General features: G+C 46.7%; 1 protein-coding gene across 1 annotated transcript in view; it reads right to left on the reverse strand.

Moving 5' to 3' along the window:
* Positions 1-2,201: 2,201 nt before the first annotated feature.
* Positions 2,202-24,458, reverse strand: part of LOC124008893 (phosphofurin acidic cluster sorting protein 1-like) — a 37,528-nt gene continuing 15,271 nt past the window's right edge. Inside the window, 20 exon segments of the mRNA XM_046320490.1 lie at positions 2,202-5,616; positions 6,126-6,245; positions 6,518-6,756; positions 8,011-8,055; positions 8,057-8,153; positions 9,816-9,858; positions 9,996-10,038; positions 10,125-10,227; positions 10,334-10,444; positions 10,570-10,724; positions 11,125-11,231; positions 11,319-11,423; positions 14,149-14,296; positions 14,468-14,589; positions 14,924-14,995; positions 16,197-16,296; positions 17,059-17,219; positions 20,734-20,793; positions 22,634-22,711; positions 24,044-24,129. Of these exon segments, the coding sequence (XP_046176446.1) occupies positions 5,498-5,616; positions 6,126-6,245; positions 6,518-6,756; positions 8,011-8,055; positions 8,057-8,153; positions 9,816-9,858; positions 9,996-10,038; positions 10,125-10,227; positions 10,334-10,444; positions 10,570-10,724; positions 11,125-11,231; positions 11,319-11,423; positions 14,149-14,296; positions 14,468-14,589; positions 14,924-14,995; positions 16,197-16,296; positions 17,059-17,219; positions 20,734-20,793; positions 22,634-22,711; positions 24,044-24,129 (2,114 nt within the window). The 3' untranslated portion in view covers positions 2,202-5,497.

Here is a 24,458-nt window from a genome sequence, read left to right on the forward strand (position 1 = left end):
GGGAAGGGGCCTCAGTCTCAGTCGGCCCTGGCGCTATGACATCACCCCCCCGGGGAAGGGACACGACGTTCATTCTTCACTCTAATGTAGACCTATATTAGGCTATATAGATGGCGCGATTTTCATGTTTTTAAAATGTACTGATAGGCACACTCCAACACTCAGGCATAATTTTACAAACGAAGCATGTGTGTTTTGTGAGTCGGCCATATCAGAGGCAGTAGATGACCAGGGATGTTATCTTGATAAGTGTGTGAATTGGACCATACAGCTAGAGTCCTGCTAAACCTTCAAAATGTAACGAGTACTTTTGGGAGTCAGGGAAAATGTATGGTGTAAAAACGAAACTATTTTTATTTACGAATGTAGTGGGGTAAAAGTAAAAGTTGTCAAAAATATAAATAGTAAAGTACAGATACCCCCCAAAACGACTTTAGTACTTTAAAGTATTTTTTACTTAAGTACTTTACATCACTGTCTAGAGATGCCAGAAAAAATTTAACTGAACTTAAATTTATAAAATAGGTTGTTAATTCCTAGATTACTTTCAAATTAATGAACATACACCAGAGGACATAAAAATCAGGAGTATTTATTTAAAAAACAATGAACAGTTCCACTTTTCCATCACACAACATAAACATAAAAAAGCAGTACTACAAAAGATTTCAAATAAAAAACAAGGACTAAGATACATTACAGAAGTACATTTGTTTTGTATGTACAAGCATTATTATTGTTTATAGGCAAAAGGCAAAAAAAAGCTGCTGAAGAAACAATGGCATGTGCAAAAATACTCTCCAAATCCACAAGCGTTAGAATCCTCCCCTCAAACTACTAGCTACCAAGCATAACTATGGTCTATGCAGTGTTACACAAAAAACAATTCCCTTCTGTGATAGGCTGCTATGTTACAAGCAGGGAGATCCTTTCAAATGGGTTATATTAGATGCAAAGCTTGTGGAATCCTGACAGAGACTCTAGATCTTACGGTTTGTTCCAGACCTCTCACTCCATTTGTTCTGAAACACATTGTGATGATAGAGGAGAGGAAGGAGATTATTGATAATTAAAGGGATTTATTAATAGATCATATTGTTCTTCCCTTCACTAGGGACAGGTGTTTTTCAGGATCATGTGACCTGAACAGGAAGACCTGGTTATAGGTTTAGACCAAAGACGGTGGATAAATGAAGATATCTTATGTGATAGCAGCTGGGTCTGGTCTACTTAGTTAATTGACTGTATATGAACCAGAAAAAAACGAGGGAGCGAGATGTCTTGCTTCCTCTTCCGTCTCTGGTATTGACTATAACCAGGGCCCAGAGTTGTTCTAAGTCACATGGTTAGGAATAACTGCTGTCCCTAGGTTCTGACTGGAGGGAGTACAACTATGACCGGAAGTTACTTTTTCGTAGCAGGTTAGGAGAAATAAGCAGCAGGTTAGGATAATTAAAGTGGCAGATTAGGATACTTAGGTTAAGGTTAGGAAAAAGGTTAGGATTAGCTCAAATTTTCTCCTAACCTGCTACGAAAAGTAACTTCCGGTCGTAGACTATACTCCCTTTAGTCACAACCCTGTCCCTATACGTTAGTCATGAAGACCATCACAACCACAGATCAGTACAGCTAGAGACACAGATCAGTACAGCTAGAGACACAGATCAGTACAGCTAGAGACACAGGTCAGTACAGCTAGAGACACAGGTCAGTACAGCTAGAGACACAGGTCAGTACAGCTAGAGACACAGGTCAGTACAGCTAGAGACACAGGTCAGTACAGCTAGAGACACAGGTCAGTACAGCTAGAGACACAGGTCAGTACAGCTAGAGACACAGGTCAGTACAGCTAGAGACACAGGTCAGTACAGCTAGAGACACAGGTCAGTACAGCTAGAGACACAGGTCAGTACAGCTAGAGACACAAGTCAGTACAGCTAGAGACACAGATCAGTACGGCTAGAGACACAGGTCAGTACGGCTAGAGACACAGGTCAGTACAGCTAGAGACACAGGTCAGTACAGCTAGAGACACAGATCAGTACAGCTAGAGACACAGGTCAGTACAGCTAGAGACACAGGTCAGTACAGCTAGAGACACAGGTCAGTACAGCTAGAGACACAGGTCAGTACAGCTAGAGACACAGGTCAGTACAGCTAGAGACACAGGTCAGTACAGCTAGAGACACAGGTCAGTACAGCTAGAGACACAGGTCAGTACAGCTAGAGACACAGGTCAGTACAGCTAGAGACACAGGTCAGTACAGCTAGAGACACAGGTCAGTACAGCTAGAGACACAGGTCAGTACAGCTAGAGACACAGGTCAGTACAGCTAGAGACACAGGTTAACACACAGCAGGTCAAGTTGGAGACGACAGTCACACAGGAAGAATAGGCCTAGAGAAGGTAGGAAAAACAACAAACATGTAAACGGTGAGACCGGTGAAAGACCGGGACTGAACTGTGAACAGGGGGAGAGGAGAGGCAGAGTAAAACAGTGGAATGTTTCATGGTAACATCATCTTTTTCTAACATTGAAATACATTATTTTGGAACAAGAATCATGATTTAAAGTTTTGTTTTGTTGTTGTCACCAAAAACACTGAACACCTATATCTACACCTATACCTACACCCTCTCGTCAGCTTGGCTGTTATATCCATGTAACAGACATTTTTGGCAGTGATTTTTTGTCTGTCCCGTTCGTTGAATACTTACGATTCCCCTATGAAAAGAAAGCAGTTCAAATAGAATCATATCTTACACTCCTTATTATGCTAATAACACGCTACAAGGCAAAGAGCAGTTGGAGCTCTGGCAGTAGATGTCGCCCATTACGACTGATTCAGGGTCAGGTAGTTTTAACTCCCCCTAATGGTTATGGTTAGAACTGGAGGGCCTGGTAATCTGATCCTAGATCTGTGGTTAAGGAGACACATCTACACATCATAGATACAACCACGTACATAACATACATAGATACAGTCAGTTAAAAGATGGGTCCAAGTCCAGATGAAGATATGTGTCTGGGTCTAAGCCCGTGGCTGGTGGGCAGTGACACGTAATAAGAGCAGCAGAGTTTGATGGTCTGCTTTGAATAGTGCCACTGCCCTGGCCATATCTCTCTTTGGTACTCACAAGGGAAGTTGCACAAAGTATCCAAGCTCACAGGCTACAAAGTTACAAGGTCAACTGACTATGGAGTTTGGGGAGAGATTATTATGGTGCGTTTGTGTTCAAAGAACAACAGAAAATGCTCTAATGAAGTAACAGCTGGTTCTGGCCTATAAAAAGTGTTTTCATTTGTAAATTAACAGTCCGCTATCTCTCCTGCCATCAGTTTTTTTCTCTCTCGAATTAAACGAGACATTCACTGATAAAATAGGTTTAAAACTTCCAAAAATGGAGTGTTCCTAAATAATGACGCTTCTGACGACAGTGAGATCAAATAAACGAAGACGCGATCAATGAATATTATCTGCATTCAAATGAAGTTCATGGGATATCTCCAATGACTGTCGGAAATGCATCCTCGTACTGTGAAATCTTTGCAGGCTATCATTCAGACTTATTTGTGGAACATGCATAGCTGTGTATTCATTCTCAGTGAGTTTGAAGGCCTTGGTGCAAAACCCTTCCTTTGTAAGAGCCCCCCCGCCCCAAAAAAGAGAACAGGGACAGATATTGAGTTAGTTACACGAGATGTTGACGTCACTGCTGAGGAACCTCCTACCTCCAAGTTACCATGAAAATCATAATAATAACAGCAAAATTGGACACAACGGCATTGTAATACTTGACATTGGTCATAATACTTTACAGTGCACAGGTGGGGTTAGGGCTACAGGTGACCCAGCGCTAAGTTACTCACGACTGGTCAGCGTTCAGGTGGGGTTAGGGATACAGGTGACCCAGCGCTAAGTTACTCACGACTGGTCAGCGTTCAGGTGGGGTTAGGGCTACAGGTGACCCAGCGCTAAGTTACTCACGACTGGTCAGCGTTCAGGTGGGGTTAGGGATACAGGTGACCCAGCGCTAAGTTACTCACGACTGGTCAGCGTTCAGGTGGGGTTAGGGCTACAGGTGACCCAGCGCTAAGTTACTCACGACTGGTCAGCGTTCAGGTGGGGTTAGGGATACAGGTGACCCAGCGCTAAGTTACTCACGACTGGTCAGCGTTCAGGTGGGGTTAGGGCTACAGGTGACCCAGCGCTAAGTTACTCACGACTGGTCAGCGTTCAGGTGGGGTTAGGGCTACAGGTGACCCAGCGCTAAGTTACTCACGACTGGTCAGCGTTCAGGTGGCGTTAGGGCTACAGGTGACCCAGCGCTAAGTTACTCACGACTGGTCAGCGTTCAGGTGGCGTTAGGGCTACAGGTGACCCAGCGCTAAGTTACTCACGACTGGTCAGCGTTCAGGTGGGGTTAGGGATACAGGTGACCCAGCGCTAAGTTACTCACGACTGGTCAGCGTTCAGGTGGCGTTAGGGCTACAGGTGACCCAGCGCTAAGTTACTCACGACTGGTCAGCGTTCAGGTGGCGTTAGGGCTACAGGTGACCCAGCGCTAAGTTACTCACGACTGGTCAGCGTTCAGGTGGGGTTAGGGCTACAGGTGACCCAGCGCTAAGTTACTTACGACTGGTCAGCGTTCATTTTAGATGCCAAGAGGACTAGTGTGTTGCTTAGAACACATCGTCATTTAATAAAATCAAGAGAACAATGCCGACCACAATAACTGATTGATAAAGGGACCAGCCTTACAGACAGCAGTAGAGTTTGGACAAACAGTGAGCTCTGAATTTGGAGGACTGGACTGGACTGTGTTGTTCAAAGAAAGTTACAATGTTGTTACAACATCAAAGCGGAACATTTCAATTTTTTACTCTTCATATCATATCAACGTATATCATTGGTGAGATAAAAGCTTTTTCTTGTATTTAGGGAGCAGGAAAAGCATTGCTACTGTAGGTGTTGTCTGTTCCATTTGTCATGCACAGTTCCCCTCCATACCCCATAATAACCATGTCATTACTGTTAACACAATATGATGTTCTTGTTATAACTGGCAAGTGGGTGGTGGAGTTTACAGCATGCAGGCCTGGGTTAGAGCACGGATTGACCGTTGGCAGGTTCGATGTGATAAGAGACCTGGTCAGGGTTAAAGGGTCAGGGGTTCATAATGGGAGTTATTCGTGGGGTTGCACCTCATCGTTACGGTTAGTTGAACGGCAGTTAGTTATCTTGTGCTGTGTTCCCCTCATACACACACCACACAGGGAGAGAGGGGCATTTTAATTCATTAAAGTGACAAGTAGCGCTCCACCCCTTCCCTCCATCCCTCCCTCCTTATAGAGAAATAAAACAAATATAGAAAAAACCCTCCATCGTGACTGACCAATACAAGTGCCATGGCGTTCTGAGAGGCGGGGTCTGTGTGCGTAGGTGGGACGGGACTGGCTGAGGCAAGGGGGCCAAGGGGGAGGGGTAAAGGACCCTAGGAGGGGGGTTTGCTGTAACCAAACAGTCCAACAGGGAAGTACTTGACGTGCGTGGGCCACTGGGCGGCCAGTTGGAAGAACTTGACGTCGTTCCACTCCACTCCGTCTATGGACACTGCAGGGACACACACAAGGAAGGAGACACAGATAAGTATGGCTGTTGCTCAGACAGAGAACACCTGGGGCTGTGTCCAAAATGGCACCCTATTCCCTATATAGTACACTACTTTTGACCAGGGCTATTCCCTATATAGTGCACTACTTTTGACCAGAGCCCAATGGGCCCTGTACAGGGAATAAGATGCTATATCTGACACACTCTGAGAGACACTTAAGAGGTCCATTAACACAGCCCATTCTCCATTTCCTCTTTCCTACAACATCCCCAATAAATCATGTTCCCCTCACCCTGGCCTCACTCCACCCTTACCCCGTTTCTCTTCCTCCTCCTATTTTCAGAGATTCCTCTACAATACACCTTCACTGGATCATCCCTCCCTCCCTCCCTCCCTCCCTCCCTCCCTCCCTCCCTCCCTCCCTCCCTCCCTCCCCTCCCCCTCCCTCCCTCCCTCCCTCCCTCCCTCCCTCCCTCCCTCCCTCCCTCCCTGTGTTATGTTGCTGTACCTTTCAACATGGTATGATGCTGCTTGGCAGAACAGATGAGTCTGCTGATGGCCTCGATGACCTGGCTCTTAGAGTCTACGTCCTTCTCCTTCGGTTTCTTACCCAGGAAGATGGTGGGAACTACAGAGAACGAGAGTGACATAGAGAGAGAGAGAGAGAGAGAGAGAGAGAGAGAGAGAGAGAGAGAGAGAGAGAGAGAGAGAGAGAGAGAGAGAGAGAGAGAGAGACAGAGTCAATCTTCATAACAATACAATTCAATGCACGGAAGAAAGAAAACCACAACTAGAGGGCATGTATACATTCCACCTCCTGTCTCCATATTAAAAACTGTTGTAATGCTGAATGACTTTGCCTGTGTATTATAAAATAAATGATATTCTAAAACTCTTTACCCTTCTTGTTCTTCTCCTTGGTGACCACCGTCATGGCCATGGTGCTGACCTGGGCCTGGGTCTCACTGATGCCCCCTCCTGGTAGCCTGCTGACCTGCAGGGACCTGAAGGCACTCTTCAGGGTGTTCTTACCGCCCGTGTCACGCCGTTCCCCGTCACGTCGCTTCTCCGCCAGCGACGCCAGCCAGTAGTCCACCTGCAGCCCGATGGTGTCCACACCATGAGGCATACTGGGGCTCCTGGAACAGGAAGGGGAGGGGCCGGAGACAGGAAAAGGTGGGGGTTAGGGTACAATGCAGGAAAGGGGAAATGACGGAGATTCTTAGTTAAAAATGCCAAAAGGCTGTGTTGTTTTGGGAGGTTTAGGTATGGGGTATTTAGTGACAGAGCAGGTTATGGATTCAGGGGCATCCATGTCAAACAGCGCATCAACCCTGACCCTGAGTCAGGTCACGCCACAGAGGACAGTAGTGTCTGTTACAGCACCAAACCCCATCACAATGATGGGCTATAACACTAGAACCTGCTGATGTTGCTGTGTTTGTTTTTGTCTGTGGTCAGACTTGACTTTCAGCAGGACAGACAAGAAGGGGACAGAATGAACCTGAGATGGATGATCTGATCTGTTTTGAGGAGAAAAGGGACTGTTGGGAATATTTCTCTCTCTTTTTACCTCCCTCTCTAACTCTTTGTCTCTCTCTCCATCCCCCTCTCTCTTTCTAACTCTTTCTCCATCCCTCTCTCTCTCTTTTTACCTCCCTCTCTAACTCTTTGTCTCTCTCTCCATCCCCCTCTCTCTCTTTCTAACTCTTTCTCCATCCCTCTCTAACTTTGTCTCTCTCTCCATCCCCCTCTCTCTCTTTCTAACTCTTTCTCCATCCCTCTCTCTCTCTTTTTACCCCCCTCTCTAACTCTTTGTCTCTCTCTCCATCCCCCTCTCTCTCTTTCTAACTCTTTCTCCATCCCTCTCTCTCTCTTTACCTCCCTCTCTAACTCTTTGTCTCTCTCTCTCCATCCCCCTCTCTCTCTTTCTCCATCCCTCTCTCTCTCTTTACCTCCCTCACTAACTCTGTCTCTCTCTCTCCATCCCACTCTCTCTCTTTCTAACTCTTTCTCCATCCCTCTCTCTCTTTTTACCTCCCTCTCTAACTCTTTGCCTCTCTCTCCATCCCCCTCTCTCTCTTTCTAACTCTTTCTCCATCCCTCTCTCTCTCTTTTTTCCTCCCTCACTAACTCTGTCTCTCTCTCTCCATCCCTTTCTCTCTTTTTCCACTCTCTCTTAGAGAAGAGGCAACGCTGTCAGGTCCTTGGGGGCCACAGTGTATACTCTCTATAGGTCATGGACTTAGACATAAAATATGTGTCCAAACACTCTCTGGCACTTATATGATCCATTCATGATTGCCCAGAAAGAGAAGAGAAGACGTAGCAACTGGAATGATCCTCTAATAAGAAATAAAAGACGACAGCCATGCCAGGGGTTGCAGACCTACCCCTGTACTGCCTGAACACTGCCCATGGAGGGAGAGGAGGGGGGGAGTGGCAGCCTCTTTGATCAGCCCAGCGGGAGAGCTGTGGGAGGGAGGGGATGTAGAAGGAACAGCAAGGCTCACTGCCACACACTCTTCTGTGTCTCCTAGGCAAGAATAGATGATGGTGAGATAAATGTTATTATTTGTTTCAAAATAAGTATATATACACTACCGGTAAAAAGGTTTAGAACATCTACTCATTCAAGGTTTTTTTTTTTTTTTTACTATTTTCTACATTGTAGAATAATAGTGAAGACATCAAAACTATGAAATAACACATATGGAATCATGTAGTAACCAAAAAAGTGTTAAAAAAAAATTCAAATATATTTTAGATTTGAGATTCTTCAAATAGCCACCTGTTGCCTTGATGACAGCTTTGCACACTCTTGGCATTCGAGCATACCAGCTTCACCTAGAATGCTTTTCCAACAGTCTTGAAGGACTTCCCAAATATGTTGAGCACTTGTTAGCTGCTTTCCCTTCACTCTGCGGTCCAACTCATCTCAAACCATCTCAATTAGGTTGAGGTCCGGTGATTGTGGAGGCCAGGTCATCTGATGCAGCACTCCATCACTCTCCTTCTTGGTAAAATAGCTCTTACACAGACTGGAGGTGTGTTGAGTCATAGGCCCTCTAAGCCCAAACCAGAAGGGATGATGTATCGCTGCAGAATGCTGTGGTAGCCATGCTGGTTAAGTGTGCCTTGAATACTAAATAAATCACAGTGTCACCAGCAAAGCACCCCCACACCATCACACCTCCTCCTCCATGCTTTATAGTGGGAAATACACATGCAGAGATCATCCGTTCAACCACACCACGTCTCAGAAAGACACAGCGGTTGGAACCAAAAATATCACATTTCCACCGGTCAAACGTCCATTGACCGTGTTTCTTGGCCCAAGCAAGTCTCTTCTTCTTATTGGTGTCCATTAGTAGTGGTTTCTTTGCAGCAAATCGACCATGAAGGCCTGATTCACGCTGTCTCCTGTGAACAGTTGATGTTGAGATGTGTCTCTTACTTGATCTCTGTGTAGCATTTATTTGGGCTGCAATTTCTGAGGCTTGTAACTCTAATGATCTTATCCTCTGAAGCAGAGGTAACTCTGGGTCTTCCTTACCTGTGGCGGTCCTCATGAGAGCCAGTTTCATCATAGCGCTTGATGGTTTTTGTGACTGCACTTGAAGGTACTTTCAAAGTTCTCGAAATTTTCCGGATTGACTGACCTTCGTGTCTTAAAGTAATGATGGACTGTTGTTTCTCTTTGCTTATTTGAGAAGTTCTTGCCATAATATGGACCGGGTCTGTATTACCACCCCTACCTTGTCACAACACAACTGACTGGCTCAAACCCATTAAGAAGGAAAGAAATTCCACAAATTAACTTTTAAGAAGGCACACCTGTTAATTGAAATCCATTCCAGGTGACTACCTCATTAAGCTGGTTGAGAGAATCCACAAGAGTGTGCAAAGCTGTCATCAAGCCAAAGGGTGGCTATTTGAAGAATCTCAAATATATTTTGATTTGTTTAACACTTTTTTGGTTACTACATGATTTTCATGTGTTATTTCATAGTTTTGATGTCTTCACTCTTATTCTACAATGTAGAAAATTGTAAAAAATAAAGAAAAACCCTTGAATGAGTAGACATTCTCAAACTTTTGACCAGTAATGTAGATGTCATAAAATAGGCATGCTTTTTGGAAGATATATCTTAGAGGTAACAAAGTGAATGTCTTGATTGCTTTTTAAACCACCTACCAGTAGAGGATGGACCATGCTCAATCAGACCAACCTTCACCACCTGAGAGACATGACAACATCCTGTTACTGCAACATCAGGAAACATCAGGAAAAACACCTCATGTTCCTATAGAAACTCAAGGGTAGCTCTATGGAAGAGGCCACAGAGAGAACTAGACGTTTGGTTTGTACACATACCCCAATGAAGGGAATGAACTTCTGGTAGGAATCTTCATCGTGCCTGGAGAAAGAGAGAGAGAATGTTTTATGGGTTTTAATGAAATACCATCTTCTGGTTAAGGTGTGTGTGTGTGTGTTACCACTCACGTCCTGTGTTTACAGGTAAGCATGGCCTCAGCGATGGGCAGCTGGTGTGTGACTGTGGCGCCACTGATGTACTGAGAGATCCTACCTGCCACGTCCAACTGGACTACAGTGCAGGGAAACAGGAAGACAGGTCAAAGGGTTAGAGGTCACTGGTGAGAGGTCAGGCCCTGTGTGCTAACGTTATGTATCCAGATCCAGTATGTGTTTACCTTTCTGTGGGGGTTCAGAGTGGATGAACACGTCTCCCCACGCCCCATCTAAGAATGCAGAGCTGTAACGGTTGTCTAGGGCACCCAGGTGCTTAGCAACAGGATGACAGCCTATGAGAGAGAGAGAAAGGGTTCTATTTTAGTGATCAGCTTGATGACAACAACTCTTTCATACATCAACAACCCATCGCCACGCCGGTCATCATGGATACCGACGGCCATGTTGTTTGTCTCACCCAGGGGCACCACCAGGAACCTCAGGTGGCTGAGCCAATCAGAGGTCTTGCTGGCCAGCTGGGTGACGAAGAACTGCAGGATGGCACTGAGGTAGCTCTGACTGCCCACCACTGCCACCTTGACTGGCCTGGGCATGGACGAGTTACAGTTACAACTGAGAGGGAGAGAGGGGAGATGGTTAAAGATAATCACTGACGTCTTACAGCCTTAACTCAGGACTTCATCAATACAGAGTGCAGAGGGATGGAGGGAGAGGAAAACAGAGAAGAAGAAGAGAGGGAGAGAAGCAGGAAAGAAAGAGGAAGATAAAGAGAGAGAGATGGGGGCAGAGAAGCGGAGAGAGAGAGGATAAAAAGAAAGGATGCAGGAAGGAGTGAAAAGCAAAGATAGCGACAGTGGAATAAATGAGCGAAGAGAATCAACTGAATATTGTCTGTGACTGTGAGCTCTAAATATTTCATAGACAGACAGATTAACAAATCATACAAAACGTGTTAGATCCGACAGACTCACAACTTTGGGTGTGCGTTCGTGTGTGTGTGTGTGAGACTCACAACTTCTGGATGCGTGTGAGGACAGCAGAAAGCACCGCCTGGATCTCAGCTCCTGAACATGTACACACCACCGGGTGCCTCTGTACCTGCAGCTGCTCTACCACGTACTAGAACACACACACAAACACTTAGGGAACTGCAGCAACATACACGTTTGTTCTGCTGCAACATGCACACTTCTACATAGTTGTTACCTGGCCCTGCCAGTCGGTGCCATTGACCAGGATGAGACTCTCAGGAAGAGAAGAGTCAGACTGCAGGACATGGTTTAGCTGATCATACACCGCCTTCCTCAGGACCTACACCCACAGCGCACACACAAACACACAGCACGCACCCAAACACACCCACACACAGCACGCACCCAAACACACAGCATGCACAAACACACAGCACGCACCCACACGCATAGCATGCACCCACACGCACGCACCCACACACAGCACGCACCCAAACACACACACACACAGCATGCACAAACACACAGCACGCACCCACACGCATAGCATGCACCCACACACAGCACGCACCCACACACAGCACGCACACAAACACACAGCATGCACACGAACACACAGCACGCACCCACACAGCACGCACACACCCACACAAACACACAGCACGCACGCACACAAACACAGCACGCACCCAAACACACAGCACGCACCCACAAAGCACGCACGCACGCACCCACACAAACACACAGCACGCACCCACACACACAGCACGCACACAAACATGAAGTGGAACAGTTTCTTATTAGATGACTCATAAAAACATACATAATTTCTTCACGTCGTCATGGGTACATTTATGTGCTTTATTTAGACAAGAAGAAGAGATCAAGAGGAAGAGAGACAAGCTTTGTTTCTTGGCGTATAATGTGCAGTGTTTTATATATAATGTGCAGTGTTTTATATATAATGTGCAGTGTTTTATATATAATGTGCAGTGTTTTATATATAATGTGCAGTGTTTTATATATGTGCTGTGTTTTAAATATAATGCGCAGTGTTTTATATATAATGTGCTGTGTTTTTTATATAACGTGCAGTGTTTTATATATAATGTGCTGTGTTTTTTATATAATGTGCAGTGTTTTATATATAATGCGCTGTGTTTTATATATAATGTGCTGTTTTATATATATAATGTGCTGTGTTTTATATAATGTGCTGTGTTTTTTATATAATGTGCTGTGTTTTTTATATAATGTGCTGTGTTTTATGTATATAATGTGCTGTGTTTTTTTCCATATATAATGTGCTGTGTTTTTTATATATATATAATGTGCTGTGTTTTTTATATAATGTGCAGTGTTTTTTATATAATGTGCAGTGTTTTATGTATATAATGTGCTATGTTTTTTATATAATGTGCTGTGTTTTATATAATGTGCTGTTTTATATATAATGTGCTGTGTTTTTTTTATTTACAGTGCCTTGCGAAAGTATTCGGCCCCCTTGAACTTTGCGACCTTTTGCCACATTTCAGGCTTCAAACATAAAGATATAAAACTGTATTTTTTTGTGAAGAATCAACAACAAGTGGGACACAATCATGAAGTGGAACGACATTTTTTGGATATTTCAAACTTTTTTAACAAATCAAAAACTGAAAAATTGGGCGTGCAAAATTATTCAGCCCCCTTAAGTTAATACTTTGTAGCGCCACCTTTTGCTGCGATTACAGCTGTAAGTCGCTTGGGGTATGTCTCTATCAGTTTTGCACATCGAGAGACTGACATTTTTTCCAATTCCTGAGCTCGAGCTCAGTGAGGTTGGATGGAGAGCATTTGTGAACAGCAGTTTTCAGTTCTTTCCACAGATTCTAACACCTGGATATGTTTATTTTTGAACCATCCAAACATAAAGCAAAATCTACAATGGAATGGTTCAAAAATAAACATATCCAGGTGTTAGAATGGCCAAGTCAAAGTCCAGACCTGAATCCAATCGAGAATCTGTGGAAAGAACTGAAAACTGCTGTTCACAAATGCTCTCCAACCTCACTGAGTTTTTTAAATATAATGTGCTGTTTTTATTTATTTATATAATGTGCTGTATTTATTTATTTATTTATATAATGTGCTGTTTTTATTTATTTATATAATGTGCTGTATTTTGTTTGTATATAATGTGCTGTGGCGTCCTAAAACTGACAACTGGAACTATAGGACCTTGCTGTAAGAGCCGTGTGTGTGTATATATGTTACTATACTTGTGAGAACCAGAAGTCTGGTCCTCACTTGTAAAAAGGCTACTTTAGGTTTAGGGGTTAAGTTTAAGGTAAGGTTTAGGGGTTAAGTTTAGGGTAGGGGTTAGGTTTAGGGGTTAAGGTTAGGTACGGGTTAGGTTTAGGGGTAAGGGTTAGGTTTAGGGTAAAGGTTAGGATAAGGGTTAGGTTTAGGGGTTAAAGTAAGGATTAGGTTAAGGATTTAAGGATAGGGTTAGGTATAGGGATTAGGTAGGGGTTAGGGGTGAAGGTTAGGGTAAGGGTTAGGTTTAGGGGTAAAGGTTAGGGTTAGAGGTTAAGGATTCGGGTAAGGGTTAGGGGTGAAGGTTAGGGTAAGGTTTAGGGGTTACGGTTAGGTTTAGGCATTAATGTTGGGGTAAGGGTTAGGTTTTGGGGTTAAACTTTAGGGTTAGGTTTAGGGGTTTTAGGGGGTTAAACTTAGGGTTAGGGGTGAAGGTTAGGTGTTTAGGGTTACGGGGTTTAGGCTTTAATTTGGGGGGGTTACGGGGTTAAGGTAAGGGTTAGGTGTTAGGGTAGGGTTAGGTTTTGGGGTTACGGTTATGGTAAGGATTAGGTAAAAAGGATTTTGAACGAGAATCAATTGTTGGTCCCCAAAAAGTCCTCACAAGTATAGTAAGACGTGTGTGTGTGTGCGCGCGTGTGTGTGCATACAGTATGTGAGAGTGTGACATTCTCTAAGCAAGAATTTCTGTGTATGTTTGAAGAGCATCAATGAATGTTTACATATACCAGTATGAACATATATGTCTAAGAATGTGTGTGTGTTACCTGTGAGCTGCGTCCCAGTTCGGGGGACCTCTCGCTGTCAGAGATGTTGGTCTTCGCCCCTTCACTGATTGGTTTAGACAGCTGCCTCTCCTTCATAGGAGTATTGCTCTGTCTCTTCTGTTTGGGGGTGTGGCCTCCACCGTCCAACCTGAGGGAGAAGTTTCAACTCCAAATCAACCTGTAGCCCGTAGCAACATTACCCAGAGGAGTATGAAATAGAAAATATTCTACCTGGCCTCTTCAGAGAAAAATGGAAAATATTCTACCTGGCCTCTTCAGAGAAAAATGGAGTGTGTTGGTGCTTGTTTGTGTTCGTTACCTGGGGGAGGGCATAGTCTGTCCTCCTTCACTCTTACTGCTCTTCAGGGGTGTACAGGGTTTCTCAGCCACCGACACCTTAATGCAGGGGCCCTCTGGAAACATCTCCTGATCGTTCAACTCCTACACACACAACACACATTAGCTCGAGTTGATTTCTACTACACACACACACACACACACACACACACACACACACACACACACACACACACACACACACACACACACACACACACACACACACACACACACACACACACACACACACACACACACACACACACACACACACACACACACACACACACCTACTCTGGATTGTTAATTGGACTCGTTCTGGCATTTCTAGATGTTTTGTTCAGATTAGAGACACACTACTAGAAACAACAGCACCTGCTTTAACATCTGCAAATCTGTGTACACGACCAATAAACTTTGATTTGGAGTGTCTCACCAGTGTGTCTGTCTCGGAGAGGGCCTCTATCTCCAGGTTACGACTGTGAGAGTGTTTCATCTGCTCCCCCTGCTAGAGACACACAGGAAACATAGTCACACCTCACCTGCAGGGAATCTCAATCCTTCAGTCTCCCCCCCTTACTCTAACATCCCTCTCGTCTGTCTCCATTCTGTTTACAACCCATCTACAAGATGTTTCTCCCTTCCTCCCTCCCTCCCTCCCCCTCTCTCCCCTCCTGTCTCCCTCCCTCCCCATCTCTCTCCCCTGCTCCCTCCCTCTCTGCCCTCCTGTCTCCCTCCCTCCCCTCCTCCCTCCCTCCCCTCCTCCCTCTCTCCCCTCCTGTCTCTCTCTCTCTCCCCTCCTGTCTCCCTCTCTCTCCCCTCCTCTCTCCCTCTCTCCCCTCCTGTTTCCCTCTCTCCCCTCCTGTCTCCCCCTCTCTCCCCTCCTCCCTCCCTCTCTCCCCTCCTGTTTCCCTCTCTCCCCTCCTGTCTCCCCCTCTCTCTCCTCCTCCCTCCCTCCCCTCCTCCCTCCCTCTCTCCCCTCCTGTCTCTCTCTCTCTCTCCCCTCCTGTCTCCCTCTCCCCTCCTGTCTCTCTCTCTCTCTCCCCTCCTGTCTCCCCCTCTCTCCCCTCCTCCCCCCTCCCTCTCTCTCCCCTGCTCCCTCCCTCCCCTCCTGTCTCCCTCTCTCCCCTCCTGTCTCCCTCTCTCTCCCCTCCTGTCTCCCTCTCTCTCCCCTCCTGTCTCTCTCTCTCTCCCCTCCTGTCTCCCTCTCTCCCCTCCTGTCTCCCTCCCTCCCCTCCTGTCTCCCTCTCTCTCCCCTCATCGCTCCCTCTCTCCCCTCATCCCTCGTTCTCTCTCCCCTCATCCCTCCCTCTCTCCCCTCCTGTCTCTCTCTCTCCCCTCCTCCCTCTCTCCCCTCCTGTCTCTCTCTCTCTCCCCTCCTGTCTCCCTCTCTCTCCCCTCCTGTCTCCCTCTCTCTCCCCTCCTGTCTCCCTCTCTCTCCCCTCCTCCCTCCCTCCTCTCTCCCCTCCTGCATCCTCTCTCTCCCCTCCTGTCTCCCTCCCTCTCTCTTTCTCTCTCCCCTCCTCCCACCCTCTCTCCCTCCCCTCCTCCCTCTCTCTCCTCCTCCCTCCCCATCTCTCTCTCCCCTCCTCCCTCCCTCTCTCTCTCTCTTCCTAGCTCTCTCCACCCTCTACCCCCCGGACGCTCTATCTCCCCCACTCTCACTCTCTCCTCTCCCCTCCCCTTCCCTCCCCTCCATCTTTACTTACAGGGTTGAAGCAGGCGTCACGTCCCAGGCTCCCCCCTCTGCTGTTCAGACTAGTGATCTCTGTCTGAGAGCTGGACTGAGACATCCCCTCAAAGAACGGCCTGGATGGCCACACACAGAGGAGCAATACATGTTAGCACAGATTGAAACACTTTTCTGTCACATTTTTAAACCAATCACATACCCCGTTCCCTAATCTATCAAGTTCTAATGATCAAGACCGAATGCCAAGTTCAACCGAAGATTCTGAATCCATTTCACCATCCATCTATTCATTTGATTAGTGGAATACTGGCTTCATAAACTGATGAGAATCGGATGTTTAGGAATGACAAGTGTTCATTAACATACCAGTATTCATAAACATACCAGTGTTCATAAACATACCCGTGTTCATAAACATACCAGTGTTCATAATCATACCAGTGTTCATAATCATACCAGTGTTCATAAACATACCAGTGTTCATAATCATACCAGTGTTCATAAACATACCAGTGTTCATAATCATACCAGTGTTCATAATCATCCCAGTGTTCATAAACATACCAGTGTTCATAAACATACCCGTGTTCATAATCATACCAGTGTTCATAAACATACCAGAGTACTCTCAATAACAGTAGAATGTACTGTCATTTCTTGACCAGCAGAGGGGGCAGCATACTGAGGTACTAACTGGCCGTAACTGCACTTCCTTTGTGCCTGTTTTCTCTGTTCCTACGTCCCTTATATGGGAATGTATACTTCACACAGAGACTCAAGAGCGTTGATTCCTCTATAGGCTTCTTACATATACGTTGCTGACTGTTTGGGTTAGACGCACTGCGGGTTCTGGCTGTGTGTGGCACCATAACAGCTACCTGAGTTTAGGTTTGGGTGTGCTGAGGATGCTGTCCGTCTCCTCCATCTCTGGTCCGCTGTCAGAGGGGTTGTACATCTCCAGACTGTCATACAACTCATCTAAATCCTCCTCCACTTCCTGGATCTGTTCTCTAGAGACATGCTCCAGACCAAAACCCACCTGCACACACACACAGGGGCATTAGCAGTGATCAAATACACCCCCCCCCCACACACACACACACACACACACACACACACACACACACACACACACACACACACACACACACACACACACACACACACACACACAGTGGCATTAGCAGTGATCAAAACACACACACACACACGACTCTCAGTTGTGCAACCACATCGCCAGCACTGCATAGTACATAGTACACTGCATAGTACATAGTACATAGTACACTGCATAGTACACAGTACATAGTACACCGCCAAGTACACCGCATAGTAGACAGCATAGGACACTGCATAGCACATAGTACACCGCATAGCACACCGCATAGCACATAGTACACCGCATAGCACATAGTACACCGCATAGCACATAGTACACCGCATAGTACACCGCATAGTACACTGCATAGTACATAGTACACCGCATAGCACACCGCATAGTACACCGCATAGCACATAGTACACTGCATAGCACATAGTACACCACATAGCACATAGTACACCGCATAGTACATAGTACACCGCATAGCACACTGCATAGTACATAGTACACTGCATAGCACATAGTACACCGCATAGCACATAGTACACCGCATAGTACACCGCATAGCACATAGTACACCGCATAGCACATAGCACACCGCATAGCACATAGTACACCGCATAGCACATAGTACACCGCATAGTACACCGCATAGCACATAGTACACCACATAGCACATAGTACACCGCATAGTACACCACATAGTACATAGCACACCGCATAGCACATAGTACACCGCATAGCACATAGTACACCGCATAGCACATAGTACACCACATAGCACATAGTACACCGCATAGCACATAGTACACCGCATAGCACATAGTACACCGCATAGCACATAGTACACCACATAGTACACTGCATAGCACATAGTACACCGCATAGCACATAGTACACCACATAGCACATAGTACACCGCATAGCACATAGTACACCGCATAGCACACCACATAGCACATAGTACACCGCATAGCACACCGCACAGCACACCGCACAGCAGACCGCATAGCACGTAGTACACCGCATAGCACACCACATAGCACATAGTACACCGCATAGCACATAGTACACCGCATAGCACATAGTACACCGCATAGCACATAGTACACCGCATAGCACATAGTACACCGCATAGCACATAGTACACCGCATAGCACACCGCATAGCACACCGCATAGCACATAGTACACCGCATAGCACATAGTACACCGCATAGCACATAGCACACCGCATAGCACACCGCATAGCACATAGTCCCACGCATAGCACATAGTACACCGCATAGCACACCGCATAGCACATAGTACACCGCATAGCACACCGCATAGCACATAGTACACCGCATAGCACGTAGTACACCGCATAGCACGTAGTACACCGCATAGTACACCGCATAGCACATAGTACACCGCATAGCACGTAGTACACCGCATAGCACATAGTACACCGCATAGCACATAGTACACTGCATAGCACACCGCATAGTACACCGCATAGCACATAGTACACCGCATAGCACACAGCATAGCACATAGTACACCGCATAGCACATAGTACACCGCATAGTACACCTCATAGTAGATAGTACACTGCATAGTACATAGTACACCGCATAGTACATAGTACACCGCATAGTACATAGTACACCGCATAGCACATAGTACACCACATAGTACATAGTACACCGCATAGTACACCGCATAGTACATAGCACACCGCATAGTACATAGCACACCGCATAGCACATAGTACACCGCATAGCACGTAGTACACCGCATAGCACACCGCATAGTACACTGCATAGTACACCGCATAGCACATAGTACACCGCATAGTACACCGCATAGCACATAGTACACCGCATAGCACATAGTACACCGCATAGTACATAGTACACCGCATAGTACACCGCATAGTACATAGTACACAGCATAGTACATAGCACACCGCATAGTACATAGTACACCGCATAGCACGTAGTACACCGCATAGCACACCGCATAGTACATAGTACACTGCATAGTACACCGCATAGCACATAGTACACCGCATAGCATGTAGTACACCGCATAGCACGTAGTACACCGCATAGCACACTGCATAGCACATAGTACACTGCATAGCACATAGTACACTGCATAGCAGATAGCACACTGCATAGTACACCGCATAGCACATAGTACACCGCATAGCACACTGCATAGTACACCGCATAGCACACCGCATAGTACACCGCATAGCACATAGTACACCGCATAGCACATAGTACACCGCATAGTACACCTCATAGTAGATAGTACACCGGATAGTACACCGCATAGTACATAGTACACCGCATAGAACATAGTACACCGCATAGTACATAGTACACCGCATAGTACACCGCATAGTACATAGTACACCGCATAGTACATAGCACACCGCATAGTACATAGTACACCGCATAGCACATAGTACACCGCATAGCACGTAGTACACCGCATAGCACACCGCATAGTACACTGCATAGTACACCGCATAGCACATAGTACACATAGTACACCGCATAGCACATAGTACACTGCATAGTACATTTCATAGTACACCGCATAGTACACTGCATAGTACACTGTATAGTGCATAGTACACTGCATTGTACACCAACACCTTCAATTACAATGATACTTTGTGCACCAGCCATAGAAAAGGTGTTCAGAGATGAGTGAAGGAAGCAAAACAGTGAGGGGGAAAACTGCACAAGTATGTATAAGACAGAGAAAGTAACAACTGAAAGTTTGAGTTGAGAGACATTTTGTATCTCTTAGTCAATAAGTAAGAGAGACAGAGAGAGAGACAGAGAGAGACGGGAGTTAGAGACAGACAGAGAGAGAGAGAGACAAAGAGAGAGAGATAGAGACAGAGAGAGATAGGAGAGAGAGAGACCGACAGAGATAGATAGGAGAGAGCGAGAGAGACAGAGCGAGAGACAGAGATAGGAGAGGAGAGAAACGGAAAGGGAGAGAGAGAGACAGACAGAGAGGAGAGACAGACAGAGACAGAGAGAGATAGATAGGAGAGTGAGAGAGAAACGGAAAGGGAGAGAGACAGACAGAGATAGGAGAGACAGACAGAGACAGATAGATAGGAGAGAGTGAGAGAGTGAGAGAGACACAGAGAGAGAGAGATAGATAGGAGAGAGTGAGAGAGAGAGACAGAGAGAGAGAGAGGAGAGATAGATAGATAGGAGAGAGCGAGAGAGAAGAGAGAAACGTAAAGAGAGAGAGAGACAGACAGAGAGAGAGAGAGTGAGAGAGACAGAGAGAGATAGAGATAGGAGAGAGCGAGAGAGAAACGGAAAGGGAGAGAGAGAGACAGACAGAGAGATAGATAGGAGAGAGTGAGAGAGAGAGACACAGAGGGAGAGAGCGAGAGAGAAGAGAGAAACGGAAAGGGAGAGAGAAATGCTTACCTCATCTGAAACTTTGAATCTTTTCAGCAGGGCCACAAACTTCTGCTTGATGTTGGGTTGCTGTAAAAGAGACCAGGATGATTTTCCGCTGAGTCAAGTGTTCTGTCTAATGACCCACAGAACCACGAGTTAATGGATAACTGTCTACCAGCCACCTGGGCCGTCCCTCCCTGTTTCAGACCCTTTTCTATTGTTGCTGCCTCTTGATTAGGACGCTGTGTAATCGGTGCGTGTTGGTGGCAGGAAAGTCAGGCGCAGGAGAACAAACTTGGTAAAACGGAGTTGTTTAATAAATGCTGATAAATCTCCAAAAACCAAAATGTACAAAATAACAAAAGTGGGTACACACCAACATAATACATGTACATCACATACAATCAAACAATCTCCGACAGGGACATGGGGGGAAACAGAGGGTTAAATACACAACATGTAATTGATGGGATTGGAACCAGGTGTGATGGAAGACAAGACAAAACCAATGGAAAATGAAAAATGGATCAGCGATGGCTAGAAGACCGGTGACGTCGGCCGCCGAACACCGACCGAACAAGGAGAGGGACTGACTTTGGCGGAAGTCGTGACACCCAGTCTACAAAGACAGTAATGAATATCAACTGGACTGCAGGACTAGAAAACAGATCAGTTGAGGTGGCTAATGCTAATGCTAATGCTGACGATGATGAAGATCATTATTAAATTCATGTTGGATAGCGTACAGTGTGATGTGTCATTCAGGGGATATTACAGCCATGGCCTCATTCTGCGCTGTTTGCTGGCCGCAGGTGGTGTGACTGGGGAGTAGTGTGTGTGTGTGTGTGTTTGTGTCCACAGGCGGTGTTGTTAGGGAGCAGTGATGACAGACAGCCCCACCGTGACCTTCACAGGACAAACCCATTAATAACCCTCCCTCCCGATGTCACACACACACACACACACACACACACACACACACACACACACACACACACACACACACACACACACACACACACACACACACACACACACACACACACACACACACACACACACACACACACACACACACACACACACACACACACACACACACACACACACACGACATAACGTAAATACAGCAAAGACTTATACAAACCCCTGATACACTGCCCTTGTCACTACAAATCGTTGCCTCATCGCAATTTACGGAGCTGCCGACAAGTGTATGTTAATCGGTTTTGGCCGTGTGTGTGTATATGTGTGTATGTGTGTGTGTGTGTGTGTTTTGTTTGCGTGGGTGATTGGGTAAATTGTCTGAATTGTCTGTTTTCCTCCCGGGACACTGGCTGACTGAGAGGGATGGAGAGAGAGGAGGATAGAGGGAGAGGCTGACTGAGGAGAGGGATGGAGAGAGAAGAGATAGAGGGAGAGCCTGACTGAGGAGAGGGATGGAGAGAGAGGCTGACTGAGGAGAGAGATGGAGAGAGAGGAGATAGAGGGAGAGGCTGACTGAGGAGAGGGATGGAGAGAGAGGAGGATAGAGGGAGAGGCTGACTGAGGAGAGGGATGGAGAGAGAGGAGATAGAGGGCGAGGCTGACTGAGGAGATGGGTGGAGAGAGGAGATAGAGGGAGAGGCTGACTGAGGAGAGGGATGGAGAGAGAGGAGATAGAGGGAGAGGCTGACTGAGGAGAGGGATGGAGAGAGAGGAGATAGAGGGAGAGGCTGACTGAGGAGAGGGATGGAGAGAGAGGAGATAGAGGGAGAGGCTGACTGCGGAGAGGGATGAAGAGAGAGGAGATAGAGGGAGAGGCTGACTGAGGAGAGGGATAGAGAGAGAGGAGATAGAGGGAGAGGCTGACTGAGGAGAGGGATGGAGAGAGAGGAGGATAGAGGGGAGGATGAGAGGAGGAGGAGGGAGTGAAAGGGTTTCTCACTCTAGTGATGGAGGCGTTGGAGGTGAGCTTCCGTCTAGGCTTTTTCTTCCTCACCTCATCCTCTTCATCATACAGATACTGAGAGAGAGCGAGAGAGAGAGAGAGAGAGACAAAGACAGAGATCGAGACAGAAAGACAGAGAGAGAGACAGCAAGAAAGACAGACAGTTTGAGAGAAAGACAGAGACAAAGACAGAAGGAGAGAGAGAGAGACAGCGAGAGAGACAGAGAGAGAGACAAAGACAGCGAGAGAGAGGCAGAAAGAGAGACAAAGACAAAGAGAGACAGAGAGAGCGACAGACAAAGAGAGACAAAGCCAGCGAGAGACACAAAGACAAAGAGAGAGACAGAGAGACAAAGAGAGAGACAGAAAGACAAAGACAAAGACAGAGAAAAAAACAGAAAGAGAGAGAGTAAGAGACAGGAGGAGAAAGCGAGAAAGACAGAAAGAGAACGAGACAGAGAGACAGCGAGAGAGAGAGAGAGACAAAGCCAGTGAGAGAGACAGACAAAGAGAGAAACAGAGACAGTGAGACAGAAAGACAACGAAACAGAGAGACAGCAAGTGAGAGAAACAGCAAGTGAGAGAAACAGCAAGAGAGAGAGAACATGAAAGAGAGAGACAGAGAGAGAGAGAGAGAGAAGAGAATAGAGAGAGAGAGTTATTAAGAGCATCACACACACAGCGATCTCCAGGTTATTTATACCACACCGACTGTGACCTCCTTCCTTCATCCTTTCACATCTCACTGGTCCTCTCCTTCACTCCTGACCCCTTCCATCCCTCCTTTCACTCTATTCCTCTGTCCTCCCTGAGTAGTGTCCCCCTCTCTGAGCCATGTCCCCCTCTCTGAGCCTTGTCCGCCTCCCTGAGCAGTGTCCCCCTCTCTGAGCCTTATCCGCCTCCCTGAGCAGTGTCCCCCTCTCTGAGCAGTGTCCCCCTCTCTGAGCCGTGTCCCCCTCCCTGAGCAGTGTACCCCTCCCTGAGCCGTGTCTCCCTCCGAGCCTTGTCTCCCTCCCTCCGCCTTGTCTCCCTCCCTGCGCCGTGTCCCCCTCTCTGAGCCTTGTCCTCCTCCCTGAGCCTTGTCCCCCTCCCTGAGCTGTGTCCCCTCTCTGAGCCATGTCTCTCTCTCTGAGCCGTGTCCCCCTCTCTGAGCCGTGTCTCTCTCTCTGAGCTGTGTCCCCCTCTCTGAGCCTTGTCCCCCTCTCTGAGCCTTGTCCCCCTCTCTGAGCCTTGTCCCCCTCCCTGAGCAGTGTCCCCCTCCCTGAGCAGTGTTTCCCTCCCTGAGCCTTGTCCCCCTCTCTGAGCAGTGTCCCCGTGTCCCCCTCTCTGAGCCGTGTCCTCCTTCACCTCCCCTCCAGTTATCTCTGCTTCACACAGGACTAGACAAACACATACACACACACACACCTGGCCGTGGTCGTCACTGCCCTCCTGTTCTGATGAGAAGCTCTCCTCCTCTTCCTCAGAATAGTTATCAATGTCTGGAGAACGATCTGAGAGAAAGAGAGAGGGAGAGAGAGAAGAGAGGGAGAGAGAGTGAGAGAAGAGGGAGAGGAGAGAGAGAGAGAGGGAGAGAAGAGAGAGAGCAAAGAGAGAGAGGAGACAGGAGAAGAGAGAGAGAGAGAGAGAGAGGAGAAAGGGAGAAAGAGAGAAGAGAGAGAAAAGAGAGGAGAGAGATAAGAGAGGTAGAGAGGGAGAGAAGAGGAGAGAGAAAATAGGGAGAGAGAAGAGAGAGAGCGAAGAGAGAGAAAGAGAGGAGAGAGAGACAAGAGAGAGAGGGAGAGAGAAAGAAGAGAGAAGGAGAGAGAGAAAAGAGAGAGAG

Source organism: Oncorhynchus gorbuscha, linkage group LG21 (genome assembly GCF_021184085.1).
Source record: "Oncorhynchus gorbuscha isolate QuinsamMale2020 ecotype Even-year linkage group LG21, OgorEven_v1.0, whole genome shotgun sequence".
NCBI classification, from domain to species: domain Eukaryota; kingdom Metazoa; phylum Chordata; class Actinopteri; order Salmoniformes; family Salmonidae; genus Oncorhynchus; species Oncorhynchus gorbuscha.